The sequence below is a fragment of the Anopheles stephensi genome, chromosome 3, assembly GCF_013141755.1.
Source record: "Anopheles stephensi strain Indian chromosome 3, UCI_ANSTEP_V1.0, whole genome shotgun sequence".
In the NCBI taxonomy this organism is placed as follows: domain Eukaryota; kingdom Metazoa; phylum Arthropoda; class Insecta; order Diptera; family Culicidae; genus Anopheles; species Anopheles stephensi.
In genome coordinates, this window is record NC_050203.1 from 6957530 (window position 1) to 6972403 (window position 14874).

Genomic DNA, 14874 nt, shown 5'->3' on the forward strand with positions numbered 1-14874 from the left:
GATTGGTGTAGTGATAAAAACAGGTATTTGATTTTATTATTAGCTCTTCGTTCTCTCTTTTTTTGGTATTTCATTCGTTACATAATATCTCCCTGAAATATGGCCATCTAAATGCGTGCAAGGAATGCGAAAACAAGCGGCAAGCAAGCAAGCAAGGCAGGCAGACAAACAAGTTCAACAATTTGGTGCACAAAACGTAGCCGGAACACGCTACTGGGGGATACGATCCCTCAGGTAGGACATGATCGATTCGGTTCCTTTTTCCAATATTTGATGCCGCGGTTGACGGAAACTGTTGCCGATCAGTTCCAGCGTGCTGAAAGGAACGATTGCAGTTTAAGACAAGCGACCCACCGCTGTGAGCAATCATCATCTACTCACGTGATGTTCTTCAGCGTTCCCAGCATCGGCGGTACGTGCTTGATGTTATTGTTGGCCAAATCCAGCGTGGCAAGCCGCTTCAGCGCGCCGAGCCCATGCTCCGTGGCGTCTATTTCCTCGATTTGATTCCCGCTGGCAAGCAAAATTTCCAAACCGCGCAGCTCGTACACACAGTCCGGTATGCGCTTGAGCTGATTGCTGACGACGTTCAGCTCGCGCAGCGTGACTAGCAGCCCGACCACCTCCGGCAGATCGGCCAGCTGGTTGTTCGATAGGTTAAGGTAGCTGATCTTTTCGAACTGTGAGAAAAAGGCCGGCACGGTTTGGAGCAGGTTGAAGCTCACGTTCAACTCCGTCAGCAGGGAGGATAGATTGGTTAGTCTGCGGAAAAAAAAGAAGGAATTCAGTCGCGCTTTACTAAAGATCCGGTTTCCATCAAAGGGTAAACCTTACCCTGCCGGTACAGCGGTTAGCTTGTTCTTGCTTATATCCACATTGTAAACGCACGCCTCGAGCGCATCCAGAAACACCGCCTCCGGTATGTCGACCAATCCCTTGGAGCACACGATCAGCGCACGGCCCTTGCGCATCTGATACACGTCCGGAAAGGTGCTCTCGGCGGCGAAGATGGAACTCTTCACCACCGACGACGAGCCCGTTTTGCTTTGTGCCTCAAGCTTCCCCTTGCTTCCGTCCCGCTCTCGCAGCGTTTTCAGTATACGCTGCGTACCGCACTGAATAATATCGCGCCGGATCGACCGGATCGGGTTGCCCTCCACCTGCAGGCTAACGAGATGGGCCAGCGTGGACAGACACGAGGGCAAACTGCTGATCGTATTGTTCGACAGATCTAGCCTGGTCAAGCTGGCCAGCAGCGCGATTTCGTCCGGCAAGCGTTCGATCTTGTTGTCGCGCAGATCGAGCACTTTCAGCTGGGGCAGATTCTCGCAAAAGTCGCCCGGCAGCGTTTTGATGAAATTGTTCGAAATGTGCAACTCTTTCAGTGCTTCGCAACCGGTAAAGTCGGGCAGTTCGTCGATGTCGTTGTGCTGCACGTACAGGCACTCGAGCCGGCGCAGTTCACCCATCACGGGCGGCAACTTCTTCAGGTCGTTCTTGGCAAGATCGAGCTTCTGGAGTTCTGGAGCAGCGTCGAAGGGAAGGCAATGGATTAGTTTGCGCCTGATTTTGTTTTTCCAACCCCACCCCCAGGGCGGGTACTTACTGCGCAAATTAACGATATCGTTCGGCAGTTCCGTTAGGTGGTTATTGTTCAGCGTTAATTGCTGCAATCTTACCAAAAATCCAACGCCACCGGGTAAAGCGTTAATGCTGTTGAACGAAACGTCCTACACAAAAAAAAAAAAGCGATTGTTTAGGGCGGTTAGAAAGCAACTTGCTTTGCTGCAAGATTCTCCCTTGCGAAGCTTACCAATACTTCAAGCATAATTAGATCGCTTATGTTCGGATTCAGCTCGGGAAACTCATTGTGCGAAAGGTTGAGATGCTTCAGCTCCTTCAGCTGAAAGAAGCTGTCCGGCAGCTCGGTCAGCTTGTTGCGGCTGACGGTCAGCTTCGTTAGCTTGGTTAGCGCCCCGATCCCGCTCGGCAGGCTTGTTAATGCATTGTCTTGCAGCTGTAGCAATTAGAGTGTGTGTGTGTGTTGTTGATTAATTGATAAGAAGGGTTTAGAAGCGTGACTGACGGACTCACATTCAGCACGGTAAGATCGGCCAAATTCTGTATGTTTTCGCTGATCGTTGTGAGTGTGTTGGAGCTTAGATCGAGCGTGGTAAGCGATTTCTGGTTCCACCAGCTGTCCTCCTCGTTCGACCGATCCAGATCGTACCGCACTTCCTTCTCATTTTCTTCCGAATCGCTTAAATTCCACACCTTTTCGGGCACTGTTTTAGAGAAAGAGGAAGAAAGAAGCGTTTAATTCACAAACTTAATAAAAAAAATCGAGTTCCATCCAATCGAAAGTGCAATCATGTTTCCCACAACACTCGACGAAGAAAGGGGTTTGTGCTTTTGCTGTTACCACGAATTTTCCGATAGCGGCGCTTAGGATAGGGAATGTGAGTTCTCGTTCGTCTCATGGCGCCACCGAGCACTGTACTGTACTAACTTGTTTGCTGATGATGTGCTGCAGCACAGGTACAACCCGGAGTACCGGATGGCCAGTTCCTTCGATCGGAACAAATGAATTAAATGTCGTCAATCAAAAATGATTCCCTTCGGCGGCGTCGGTTTTCGCGATTAAAACGGGCCTGGTTGCCGTTCCAAGGGCGCCAGTGGACTGGTGGATGTTCGCGAGTGTACGCCGTACGATACCGGATCGAATGTGTGTCCCGGGGTAGCAATGAACCGTGAAATCACAATCCCGTTCGGGCCGCCCGCATTGCTCTGGAAGGTCACATCCAAGGAGGCTGGGGAAACTGTAGCTGAAGCTCGGCGAGTATAATTTTCATCCCCGGAATGGCGCGCAATGTAAATCACCCCCATAATCCATCATCCGGAACGTAAGCGCGGTTTCGGTGAGTGCGCCGCCTCGCCATGTGTTTTGTCATCGATCTTTAGCGCCGCGCGCGATGATGCAACTGCCCGTGCTTCGACGAGCCATGAAATGGTTATTGCATTGTCTGCCGGATTATTTATCCTTGGCGCTGTGCACCACACACCATCGTACCTGTCGCCAATCCTTTGCCCGATAGATTCAAAACTCCACTCTTGAGCGCTTGCTTGATCCGGGCCCGTGTGAGTAGCTGGCTGTCCTCCTTCTTGTCTTGGAAGTGAAACACTGGATTCAGCTCCTGCTCCCGGATTCTGCTGCGAGGAATCCGGCTGTGTGCCTTCATGACTGATGATTTTGCTCCAAAAATGGTGTTAGCCTATTCGTTGTTTTCACTCACTGACCACTCTGTACGCAACTGTGCTGAACGTCTCCCCCCCCCTGCAACGAGAATTGCGAACCACAACAAAACACCAACAACACAAATCCCGAACACGCATACTAGCTCAGCTGTGGCGCGTTTATAACCAGGCCGGGTTGAGTTATGTTGTCGCTGTTTATGTTTTTCCTTTTTTGTTTATTTCTTTCGTCAATAATATTTTTGTGCAAGTGATTTTTACCGTTTTCACTAAAAACTATATTTCTTAAATTTAATTCCACTTTCAAATTGGAAAAAAGGAAAGCAAATGCCGACCAGTATAACAGCGCCTGTGATACGCCACATGATAAGTGCCTGGAACAAACGTCAAAGATACCCCCCCCCCCGGACGTGTTTCAAAACACTAGCAAATTCGCGTTGCAAACAGCAAGGCAGGCGTTGTGCAATTTGTACAGTTCTCATCTCGCGCAGCAGTCTCTGGCAGTCAGAGGCAGAGCCAGACATCGAACAGCAATTACGTCCGAGGGGGTAAACTAAACTAATTGATTGTGCGTTCCTTTTCCACGAAACGTGTGTGCTCCGTGCACGGGAAAAGGGCAAATCAAACACACACCCGATCAGCTGTTTTGCCCTGTGGGGCGATGAAAGTGAGTGCGAAGCTGGTTTGTTGTTGCTTCTTTTAAGTGAGTTTATTTTTAGTGCAAATGTGGTGCAAAAGAAAGAATGGGGAAAAAAGTAGTAAACAGCATTTGTTTGCCTGTGAAAGAAGAATTGATTTATGTCTGTGTTTTCGAGTAAAGAAAATGCTCTCGGTCGGAGCAGCATCAACAGTATGGTCCACCTCCCATAGCAACCTGTAGTGTGTGCGTGTGTATGTTGTGTGAATCGCCCCCACCTCCCGGTCTAGTTCGCAGTTCCCTCTAACCTTTTGCAAAACCAAACACTACACTGGCGGGTGCCAAGGTCGATGGTGTGAAGATTTCGCGATAATCCTTTCCGAGCAAAAATCAAAGCCACGGGAAATACATTTTAGTGCCAGAAGCGGTAGCAAACACTTCCACTAACGGGTGCTTCGATCGGTACGTTTACGGTTCGAGTTCTGGGTTCGCAGCGAAAGGTCATGCGGTGAGGCGGGTGTGAGATGCAATAAGGCATCACACACGGTCGCAAATAGACGTGGAACCCGTCGATTTCTTGATGCCGGTAGTGCGAGCCGTAACCCAGTTCAGTAAACTTTATTAGCTGAGGATTTCACGCACGATTTAGAAGGGCAGCAAATTGTGTGTCAGACCGTCAGTCAGCAGGGCGTCACAACTGCGTGCTGATAGTGCGGTGTGAACACGCACGTTGATTGTTTAATTCAATCGGCATCTTCCAGAGCGGCCTGGTGTGACACACTTGTTCCCTTTCGCTGACGCTACCGACAGAACCACAGCACGACGGACTGGAACTTTCGCAATGGGTAGATGTGCGGTAATTTATGTGGTGTGGCCGGCATGGCGCAGTGTGGAAGATACATATTGGCATGAACAACCAAGCAGGCTAGGCTAAGTAGAACGGTTTAAAATAGTAGACTGTTTGTGGTGCTTAGCAACTTAGCAGCATATTAGTTTCAGTAGTTTGATAATTCAAGTGTGCTCAGTTCTTCTATTGTATTAAAGTGTTACAATTGCTCTTTCTCCTCCAGCAGTGAATGTGAAGCGTTAGCGAATAGTGCAAACCGGTGACACAATGTCCGCGTTGTTATTGCCTTCCCGTGCGTGTGGCGTCTCAACGTGAGCGTAACCTGAAATTATCGGCACGCAAACGCGTTTTGCGGAATAAAAACACACAAACACACGATTTGTCAAGCGAAATAATGTCCAACTATCCGAGCTGGGATCAATAGACGACGACGACGACGCCCTGTGTGTGTACTGTGTGTGTGGAACAAACGGTTCACGATTTTTGCCCCAATTTTAGGGGTGCACCTCGCTCACAATGGTGAGGCTGACGAACGCGGCCATCTAACAGCAAAGTCAAACAAAAACAATCCCGTCCAGTCCACCAAACCGTCAGTCGGTCCCCCCCCCCCCTTGGTCTACTCCCCGGTAAAACAAATACGAGATGGACCAACAACTTCAACAGCCACCGCATTCGGTGCCACTGCACGGCAACAGTAACGTCAGTCTGCTGGCAACGATGGCACAAGCAATGCGACACCTTAATGCCACACTCACGACAGCGAGCAGCGACGGTGGTGGTGGTGGTGCAGCCCAACACGACCACCACCCACCGATCGCCACCATCGTGGGGCTGCCGGCACTACTCGAAACGGTGCCCTTTCGCAACGACACGAGCGGCGGTGGCTTCATTAACCCGCAGGACAACACCGACGACGACGGTACGCCGACGATCTCGATGGACAATCTCTACCCAGCGCTGATCCAGTGTTTTGCCATCATCATTTGTGGGTGAGTAACGGGGGAAACAGAGAGGGGGAAGGAGGGAATGGGAAAAAGGATCGATTTTCCTAGTGCCGCGTTTTCGTGGCGTCATTGTGGCTCCATAGATAGGAATGTCAATTTTCCGCCCACGAACCCGGATGACGCACACTCAGGAGTAGATGGGTGGGAGGAAAATTCAAAACCGACCACCACAAAGGAGCCTTAGCTATTTGTGGGTGGGTGGACTGGTGGCACATTGTTTCATGCCACCCCTCTCTCTTGCATTCCTGCACGCAGAAACACGAGCAGGAAAATATTTCCTGCCGTGGTGGCTTCTTCCCAGCACTCGGTCAACGATAAAGGGGGAATTTTCATCCCACGGCCAGCATGAGCGAAAATCGAGCCGACGACGACTACTACGATGGAGTGCGGTCGATAAGAACTGTTTGTCAGCGTTGTTTAATGTACAGGCAAGGCGGCTACTAGATATGGGAGTATCTTTCTCGTTGTAGATGGCTTCAAGTGCACTGCTGTAAGCCCTCCTCGATTAAAAAAATACAACAGGTGCTGTGCCCCTACGGGAACATAACGATTCGTCAGCAAATTACCATTTCGGTTGCCCTTTAATGACCCCTTGTTGTTTGCTATAATTTTTTTTGTCGGAGTCGGAATAGTTTCCCAAACAATCCAGAAACGCACATCCAGTTGGTGAATGACAACACCGAGCTACCGAGCAATTTCCGATCGTTGCGAAATAAGTGTGTTGAATGCAAAAATGTAAGTGCCGGATGTCAGTGCGTTGCGTTAGTTTATGAGTCGTTTTTTTCCTTCTATCGGTAGCTGCACCACTTACGATATCCGTAGGGCGTGTGGGTTGGATGGTCCTCTAAGGTTGATCTAAAACGTTGGGAATAATTTATTAAGACGGTACTTTCTCTCAAGCACGTCGGTTTGTTTGTGAGATGTGGTACCGCGCATTAGCATAAATTAGCATGTTTTCAAGGTTTTTTATTGACGCACTGACGGCACTAGCAATAGATAAAGAGGCATCATGTTGGAACTTACCAGTAATGTTAGGACCTTCCGGAGCTCCGTAAAGGTTTATTTCTGGGTCTTCTTAAGGATTTGATGCCTCTGCCTTTAGAGTCAAAGTCTCCTTTCAACACGATCGAACTGGATCGCCCGAAATACATGATCTGTTCTCTTACTAACTCCCTTTTGCTTTAAACCCAAACTTCAAGGCCTTGCGGAATCTTCCCTTCAAGGCTTTCTTTTAAAAAAAACCCCCCGCGAACTAGAAATGGGAATTCCATGCACAACCGAAAAAGCCCCATCTTAGTCGGCATGCTTCGCCAAGGTTAGCCCGCGCTTCACCTTCACCAACCATTGATCCCCAGACCGGCAAGACGGCCATTTACCTTGACTTGCCTGCCGGAATATGATGGATCCTGCTAAATCCGTACAGCTTCTGTTTCTTCGCATACGTTGACTCAGCACTCGGGGCCTGATACTCGCGCCGCCCCAGGGACATGCGGTTTCAATTAGGGCAATCAATTTACCCTGTCAACGCGCCGAGATCTCCGCCGGTTTGCTTCCGATTTTCGCCATCGGTCTGGATACCGTTGGTTGTTTTTGAAGGAAGCGCCCTAAAGACACACCGCTGCGGCACTACCGAGCGTCTGAACCTTTGCGGCAATGGAATAGATTGTTCAACAAGTGCAATGATTCATAATGGTGGTGCGGGGGCCTGATTATCACTACGGTGGGTTAGGTTGAACACCATTAAGCTAGCACACGATTTATCTCGAGGCCAGTGTTACTTCCCTTACAGTGCGTTTATTGTGACGCAGAATTTGTCTTACTGTAATAAGCTTCTATTCGCAGATACCTCGCCGGACGATTGAACATCATCAGCAACTTCGAGGCGAAAGGTCTCAACACGTTCGTCGGTACGTTTGCGCTTCCGTCGGTTATTTTCCTGTCGCTGGCGGAGCTGGACTGGAGTACGGTGAACTGGAACTTTCTGCTCTCGATACTGATCGCCAAGACGATCGTGTTTTTGTCGGTGGCCATTATTTCGCTGCTGGTGGCACGCCCCGTCAACTATGGCCGGGCCGGTTTGCTTGCCGTCTTCTGCACCCAGAGCAATGATTTCGCGATCGGCTATCCAATCGGTAAGATGGATGGGGCGAGATTGAGATGGTAGTAAAACTAACACAAAATTATTCCCCGATTGCAGTGTCGGCACTGTACTCGAAAATTCATCCCGAGTATGCGTCGTACATCTATCTGCTGGCCCCGATCTCGCTCGCTATCCTCAACCCGATCGGCTACGTGCTGATGGAAATCTCCAAAATTAAAGACAAAAATGCAGAAAATAATGTAAGTAAAGGGAGCAGCAAATCATCTAACAAACGATTCAAATTGAATGATTTGATTTGTTCGTTCCGTGGGCAATTGTTGGGAAATTAAGCGTTAGTTGGTTGTTTTGCTGCCACGTCCAACGGAGAATAACAATACAGCGTTGCTGCTGTTAATGTGCTGCTTGTCGCTAAACTCGTTTCAAGCGGAAGTGCAATTAACACGGGATGGTATTATCCGCTACACAGCATCCGGCTGATTGACATCATTGTCGCTCCATTTTTTTTTCTCCAATAAAAAGCTCTGTTTTTCTGTTCTACTATAACAACCTCATTTTAAAGAGGTTCCAGGTGATGTCCACGTGTCCTCGCAATATATCTTTAGTCCTTCGCGGGGGGAAGTGAATTACATCTTCGCTACAATTTTATTCCTACTCCTGCATTACAGACGGCGGCGAATGAAGAGGCGCATCTACCACCACCATCAACATGCCCCCAGCTGGCGGCCGAAAATCGACGCAAGATTCTCAAGGGAAAGGCACTGGTGGTGATCAAAACGGTCGAATCCATTTTCTTCAATCCGATCCTCCTGATGACGCTGCTGGGTGTGATCGGTGGTCAGATCTTTCCCAACGGATTGCCCGTCTATCTGTCCAGTGTGTTACGGTCGCTGGGCAACTCGTTCTCGGCCACCGCACTGTTCCTGCTCGGATTGCGTATGGTCGGGAAAGCTTCCACCCTTCAAGGCCCTGGATTGATCCTGCCCGGGATACTGATCCTCGTGAAGCTGCTCGTGTTTCCGCTCGTTACACGCCAGACGGTGAACATCATGAATGCGGGCGCCAACTTTAGCGAGACTACCGATCTGAGCACGTTCGGCTTTCTGTACGGCACGTTTCCGGCTGCACCGGGCGTGTTCGTGATTGCTTCACAGTACAACCGGGACGTGGATTTGGTAGGAAGAGACCGTGTTTTGCACTCGCTTTTTCAGCTCCTTTTCCTTACGCTAACCATCCTTTCCTTCCCGCGGCAGATTGCAAGCAGCATGGTTGCATCCACGTTCATCAGCGCACCGTTAATGTTCATCTCGGCGAAAATGATCACCATCACCAACCTGACGCCCGCCGACTATCTGCACGAGCTGGACAAGTTTTCGTTCGACATCAGCATCGTGGCGATCGTGGCGGGCGTGTGGACGCTGGTGCTGTTTGCGCTGACGCGCAAGGTGAAGCGAATGCCGCACCGCATCACGTGCTGTCTGCTCGTGTCGCAGCTCATCTGCAACGTGGGCGTCATACTGTGGTCCACGCTGGAGCAAAACAGCCGCTGGAAGATGTACCTGCAGTTTTACTTCTTCACGATCGGTTGCTACAGCAGCCGGCTGTGGACGGCGTTCCTTGCGATCACGATACTGTTCCTGCAGTGTCGCAGCCTCTGCTTTGTGCTGAAGCTGTGGCCCGTGTTTGTAAGTACGCTCCCGCGGTGGATGGTGGTGGCCATGGCTCTAAACCGAAAACTCGAACCCTTTTTCCAGATTGCTGCTGCTTGGGGCCTTCCGACGCTAATCGTTTCGCTGCTACTGCTTCTCGACACCAAAAACATTCTTCCGACGGAGAAACGTAATCCGAGCTTTCAGTACGGAAATGCGCAGGCGGCCATTGCCGTGTTTCTGCTGGTGATGTGCTTCATCGTGACGGTGGGCTGTTTGATATTGCACCAGCGGTTCAAGAAACGGCACGAACGCTATCTTACCCTTTCGCGGGAAGTTTCATCCCCGGACACGGACAGCAGCCCGGTCACTACGAGCTCGGTGGTGAATCTGTTGGCCGGTAATGGTGGGGGCAGTTCTACCATTCACCAGCGCAGACGCCACTCGGTCACGTCGAGTGATGATGAAATCCTGCCAGCCGCGATCGTAGCCTCCGGCTGTGGTACGGCAGCGGGGAATGGTGGCTGTGGCGATGGGAAAGGAGGAGGAGGAGGAGGAGCAGGTGGTTGCTGCAGCAGCTCATCCACTACCATTCGCACCGTGGTAGACATAGAGGATCTCGCCATCGGTGCCAGTATTAATAACGATGTAAGCGAAGCCGGTGGTTCGTCCACGATCCAGTCGAACGGTATGTGTTCGGCACAGTTTAACTGTCCAGCGGCCGGCAAGCAGCAGTGCCAATCGTTGATCGATCGCTACCGGGAGCAGGCTAGCGATGGGCTGGAACCGCTCGAGTACGACAAGACCGGCGATCAGCAGCAGATACTGCGCCACATGGTGCTACTGATTCTCCTGCTCTGCTCAATGTTCGTCGGCCTTTCGCTGTCCGTGTGGACGCTGATCATGGAGGGCATGTCGGGCATTTACGTGGAGCTAACGTTTCTCGATGCGTTCCTCAACTTTGGCCAGTGCATTATCGTGCTGGCAGTGTTTGTTACGGACACGGGCGAGCTGCTGCTGCCGCTGATGAAGTTCTGGCGCAAGGTGTGGTACGGTGCGAACCTGCTACAGCTGCCGATCTGGAGCGAGCTCAGCACGGAAACGCGCCACATCTGCGACCAGTTTACGACGCACCATCTGGAGATCTGTCGCAAAGCGATTGCGAAGGACATACGGTAGGAAAGCTCAACATGGTCGCCTGAAACCGAACTTTGCTAATATACCCATTTACTTGTTTTGTCCCCTTGGCGTGCTTTGTAGCTGGCGCATCAAAGTCTATCGGCGGGTGTTTTACGGAAGCGCCTTTGTCGATTGGCTGCTGGAGGTCGGCCTGGCCAAGGATCGAACCGATGCAACGCACTACGCCCGCCGGCTGATTGATGGACGTGTCCTGCGGCACATCAACAACGTGTACCACTTTCACGATCGCAATCTCCTCTACACGTTCTGTGAACGGCTGTAAAAAGGCGGAAGAAGGCAATGGCGTTGTAGCGGGGGGGAGGGGGTGCGGAATGTCCCACCAATACACCATTTCCGACATATTTCTGTGCAGCCAATATCGCGCTCAGGATGCCTCCTGTGACCCTGTACCCTGATGCGATAACAGAAAGGAATGTGTGTGGGTGTTTGCCGGGGTGTTGTTTGTCCCCCTGTCCCCCTTGTACCCCTTTCCTTTCACCTATCACCACCACCACAAACCGATAAGCTATCATGAAGAGACGATCAATATAGTTTTGCCAAAACATAATACCCCCCCCAAGATGGACGATGGACGGTGGTAAAATAGGGCAGCTTTTTAGATTTTACTGTTGTATTATAAAATGCATGTTAAGTTTAATTTTAATGCGTCGTGTTTAGTACATAGCTTTCCTTGCTCTTCTTCCGTTTAGTGTGTGTGTGTGTATAGTAGTAGAATGGAAAGAGGGTGGTTGATGCAGCCACCGTGTGATAAAAGATGGGAAATTAATCCCCTCTAAGCTCAAGCAATGAAGCACGAATGCGGCTTTTGTATTTTTTTGTTTTTCGACAGGATTATGTATAGTATATCTTTACGCACACACACACATACACAGATTTATACAGTAGGATAACGGGGGGGGGGGGGGGGGGGGGGTCGGGAAGGAACTGTGTGCTATGCTGCATCTGACAAACGAAGAAACACCAAACAATACACACGGGTTGAGACATGATGCTGTGCTGTGCTGTGCTAGTGAAAATGCTGTAGAACAGAGAAATAGTATTGCTGAGGAAGGATTTTGCCAATCGGGTTCTTAACAAGCGAAAGCGAAACAACTAAACCTATTGTGTGTGTACCTATACGTAGTATGTCGTATCAACAAATGCAATATTTATTGTCTATAAAGATGAAATAGTTCTAACCCAACACAACACACAGCTCGTGTGAGTGAGTGTCGCTAGTTTCGGAAGGAAAGAAATGATGGTGAAAGGAAGGCTGAGGATGCCAGACTCATCACATCTCGCTAGGTTTGTTGGTTGGATCAAACGCTGTTTGACCTCAACATAGTTGGAGTTGGAGGAAACCGATAGCTCTGTCGTTATGATGTGCTCAGCTCTGAGTAGTTCTACGTACATGGAGGTACCGACATCTTCAAGATGGCCTTTCAATTTCAGGATATCCTAAGAGCCCTCAACCAAGCGACCGCAACACCTGCGTATCACCATCCATACGACGGCTCACTGTCCTTTTGCTGTAACTTTCGACCACAGCGACCGAATTCGCAACACTAATCGATCGTCTGACGCATTTATGACGCTCACGCAGCTCATAAATTGTCAATTATCGCAAGGTGGCTGCGGTGACTTTAATCTGCTTCACTCATTACAATACACCAGAGCATGGCGTGGGCACGAAACCAATCGTCTTGGTAGTGTAAACGGTGAGCAGCAGTATATGACAGAAGAAGGAGCAACGTTACAATGTTGCAGGCTAACGTACAGCTAAAAGGGTGAAGTTGATAGCTCAGAGCACTATCATTCCGAAGGAGTCAATAGTTGTACGCTATCTTATCGAGATGTACCGAAAGTTCGACAGTTTTATTAGTTTGGCCTTTCTTTTCTTTTGGCCGGTTCAAACCGGTGCCAAGGGGGGTAAGTCACAGCCGGCCAGTATATAACTGTGCCGGACAACTGCTAGCAGGTACGTTTAGTTCCTTGTTTCATCCTTAACAGCTCGTTCGATAGAGTTCGATCCCCGTTCCAGCTATAGGAAGTGACCAAAGCCGTTTGGATCATCATGCAGAGTAAGGGTCCTTTGTTTGTGGCCGAAAGTCCTGCGATAAGCTGAAGCTTTTCATCCATTATCCTTCTTCAGCCGTTCTGTTCCTCGCCGCTATTGCGCTGTTCGTTGCGCTGGCCTACGGTCAGGCAACCACCTGTGTCCGTGACGATACCGACGGACGCCCGCTGTGCAATGCGGCCGAAGTGACCGCACGCCTGTGGCGCAACAACTGGGACCCGACCGCGTACTGGGAGTGTACGGCTGCGGGCGTGCCGGCTGTGGCCCGCCGTTGCCCGACCGAGGGAATGTTCGACAGCGCTACCCGCACCTGCATCAACTGGTTCGACTGGGTGTGGACTCCAACGTGCAAACCACCCAGCGCGCTGATGTGAGCCACCTAACCCGACCGAGTTAGTAGGGCCTGCTGCCTTACTCCACGGTCCACCAACACATCCCGCAAGGCAAACACACACACACAAAATAAAGGCTGTAGATTAGAGAGTTTGGCCAATTGTTTTATGTTAAACCGCATCACATTGCTCGTACCATCCAACCGAATAGCCGTTACGTCAGTGTGTTGGGAATGTCTGCATTGCATGTTTGGTGTGTCCCAGATGCCGCTACCAGGTGATCGGCATGTAAATTCCACCCGACGCACGGTATCAATCGGGATCGGCAACAGCCACCGATGCCACCGATACGACGGCGCGGTACAGCGTTTCCGGTCGTGTTTCCATCAACGGTGCGCGATCGGTTCATGGCAGATGAAGGTCAGCCTGTGTAAAAGGTAACACAGGCCGCCGCAAAAGGCTCTGGACTGGCGCTATCGGCAGAGGAAGTAGAGTAGAACGGGAACTAACATTCTGCCGTCGATAGATACGTATCGGCAATCTGATCGAGAGTGAGAGGCTTCTCGCTATCTTATCGGCCCTACGATGCCCGCGAGACGCTATTCTTTTTGGAGACTTTTTGGAGACATTCGCTGGTAGAGGACTTGCCGTCCCACCCGTATATAACACTGTCCCGAACGACTGCCAGTAGTCAGTATCGTTCCTTGAACCATTCTTAGAAGCACTCTACAACTTGTTCACCGCAGCTCGCCGAAAATATCACCATGAAGGGTAAGCGGCGTACTGTTTGGGCAACGGTAACGCAAAAAAAAACCCCGTTTTACTCACCTTTTGTGGCCGGTTTCTTCCCTCAATCAGTCGCTCTGTTCCTTGCCGCTGTCGCACTGTTCGTCGCTCTGGCCCACGGTCAGAATGGTTGCATTCGTGACGATACCGATGGACGTCCGCTGTGCAATGCCGAGGAGCTGACCGCACGCCTGTGGCGCAACAACTGGGACCCGACCGCGTACTGGGAGTGCGAGACGGCCAACACGGAGGCTACGGCACGCCGCTGCCCGACCGAGGGAATGTTCGACAGCGTGACCCGCACCTGCATCAACTGGTTCAACTGGGAATGGACTCCGACGTGCAAGCCTCCGAGTCGCGTGTAAAAACGCAAGGATGGTACATCTCCTTTCTTCCTTCCCCCATTTTCCCCGCCACCGTCTTGACCCTCTTTGCACGGACATCCGGAACGCGTGAAGGATCTCCCCACAAAGCAACCACAAATCCCGGCAACTGAATAAAGGCTGTAGATTAGAGTGCCAATTTTAGATGCGCCATTTTGTTTCTTTTTGTCCTATCCCATAGGTTGCTTCGATGTAGAAAGAAATGATTCATCATGATTGTATGGCGGTTGCACGAACAGCAACGGAAAACGGGCTGCTTTGACCACTCCAATCACTGGACGACGGTGTACACACCCAGGGGGATCCAGTGTGCCAGTCTCCATGCTAGACGCAGTACAGTTCCAACTAATGAAATTTCTGTCACTCCCACTGTCCAGAGACAGTGTTTCGGGTAGTAGTTGATTATAAAAATTGATAATACTGGTGCTGATGAGTACGATAAAAAAACCGAGACACAAACGGCAGAACATGCTTTTTTAGCTTCGTTTGATAAGATGGGTGTACTACGATACCGATGTGGGCAAGAAGCACAAATCAGGAAGGAAGCTCGTTCGTTATTGGCTGGTAAACAGTTTTCTCAGAAGCAACAATTAAATTACCAACCTAACGCATGAATCACACGTCCCACAC

The 14874-nt window shown here is 50.4% G+C and overlaps 4 protein-coding genes across 15 annotated transcripts; 3 read left to right on the forward strand and 1 right to left on the reverse strand.

The window, feature by feature from the left end:
• Positions 1 to 2: 2 nt before the first annotated feature.
• Positions 3 to 3413, reverse strand: LOC118510414 (leucine-rich repeat-containing protein 40). Of its 4 annotated transcripts, none has more exons than XM_036052179.1 (7): positions 3071 to 3413; positions 2095 to 2285; positions 1814 to 2017; positions 1607 to 1730; positions 835 to 1522; positions 382 to 762; positions 3 to 316 (listed from the first exon to the last, which is right to left on the reverse strand). In XM_036052179.1, exons 1-7 carry the CDS (start codon positions 3237 to 3239, stop codon positions 211 to 213), a joined length of 1863 nt encoding a protein of 620 aa, XP_035908072.1. In that variant the 5' UTR covers positions 3240 to 3413; the 3' UTR covers positions 3 to 210. The 4 variants fall into 4 exon arrangements, with proteins under 4 accessions (XP_035908072.1, XP_035908073.1, XP_035908074.1 ...); XM_036052180.1 differs by lacking the exon at positions 3071 to 3413 and adding an exon at positions 2423 to 3052; XM_036052181.1 differs by lacking the exon at positions 3071 to 3413 and adding an exon at positions 2510 to 3051.
• Positions 3414 to 3654: 241 nt separating this feature from the next.
• On the forward strand, positions 3655 to 11879 carry LOC118510410 (integral membrane protein GPR155). 9 transcript variants are annotated; one of them, XM_036052172.1, is made up of 8 exons: positions 3655 to 3800; positions 4960 to 5725; positions 7583 to 7872; positions 7938 to 8080; positions 8507 to 9013; positions 9092 to 9523; positions 9593 to 10662; positions 10748 to 11879. In XM_036052172.1, the coding sequence occupies exons 2-8, from the start codon at positions 5379 to 5381 to the stop codon at positions 10947 to 10949; spliced, it is 2991 nt and encodes a 996-aa protein (XP_035908065.1). In that variant the 5' UTR covers positions 3655 to 3800; positions 4960 to 5378; the 3' UTR covers positions 10950 to 11879. The 9 variants fall into 9 exon arrangements, with proteins under 9 accessions (XP_035908065.1, XP_035908067.1, XP_035908062.1 ...); XM_036052174.1 differs by having other exon boundaries at positions 3668 to 3800; positions 4963 to 5725; XM_036052169.1 differs by having other exon boundaries at positions 3671 to 3955.
• Positions 11880 to 12596: 717 nt separating this feature from the next.
• LOC118510422 lies at positions 12597 to 13244 on the forward strand. Its single transcript, XM_036052195.1, has 2 exons — positions 12597 to 12747; positions 12819 to 13244. The coding sequence occupies exons 1-2, from the start codon at positions 12741 to 12743 to the stop codon at positions 13115 to 13117; spliced, it is 306 nt and encodes a 101-aa protein (XP_035908088.1). The 5' UTR covers positions 12597 to 12740; the 3' UTR covers positions 13118 to 13244.
• A 451-nt stretch (positions 13245 to 13695) lies between these two features.
• LOC118510423 lies at positions 13696 to 14388 on the forward strand. Its single transcript, XM_036052196.1, has 2 exons — positions 13696 to 13846; positions 13934 to 14388. The coding sequence occupies exons 1-2, from the start codon at positions 13840 to 13842 to the stop codon at positions 14224 to 14226; spliced, it is 300 nt and encodes a 99-aa protein (XP_035908089.1). The 5' UTR covers positions 13696 to 13839; the 3' UTR covers positions 14227 to 14388.
• Positions 14389 to 14874: the final 486 nt, after the last annotated feature.

Excerpts from the sequence above, each read along its gene's own strand:
- LOC118510414 (XM_036052178.1), bottom strand. The coding sequence starts at position 3,239 with ATGAAGGCACACAGCCGGATTCCTCGCAGCAGAATCCGGGAGCAGGAG. Across the intron at positions 2,018-2,094 it reads CCGATCTTACCGTGCTGAAT|CTGCAAGACAATGCATTAAC; the intron begins GTGAGTCCGTCA and ends TAATTGCTACAG. Across the intron at positions 763-834 it reads CTAACCGCTGTACCGGCAGG|ACTAACCAATCTATCCTCCC; the intron begins GTAAGGTTTACC and ends TTTTTTCCGCAG.
- LOC118510410 (XM_036052172.1), top strand. The coding sequence starts at position 5,379 with ATGGACCAACAACTTCAACAGCCACCGCATTCGGTGCCACTGCACGGC. Across the intron at positions 5,726-7,582 it reads TTTGCCATCATCATTTGTGG|ATACCTCGCCGGACGATTGA; the intron begins GTGAGTAACGGG and ends TTCTATTCGCAG. Across the intron at positions 10,663-10,747 it reads GCGATTGCGAAGGACATACG|CTGGCGCATCAAAGTCTATC; the intron begins GTAGGAAAGCTC and ends CGTGCTTTGTAG.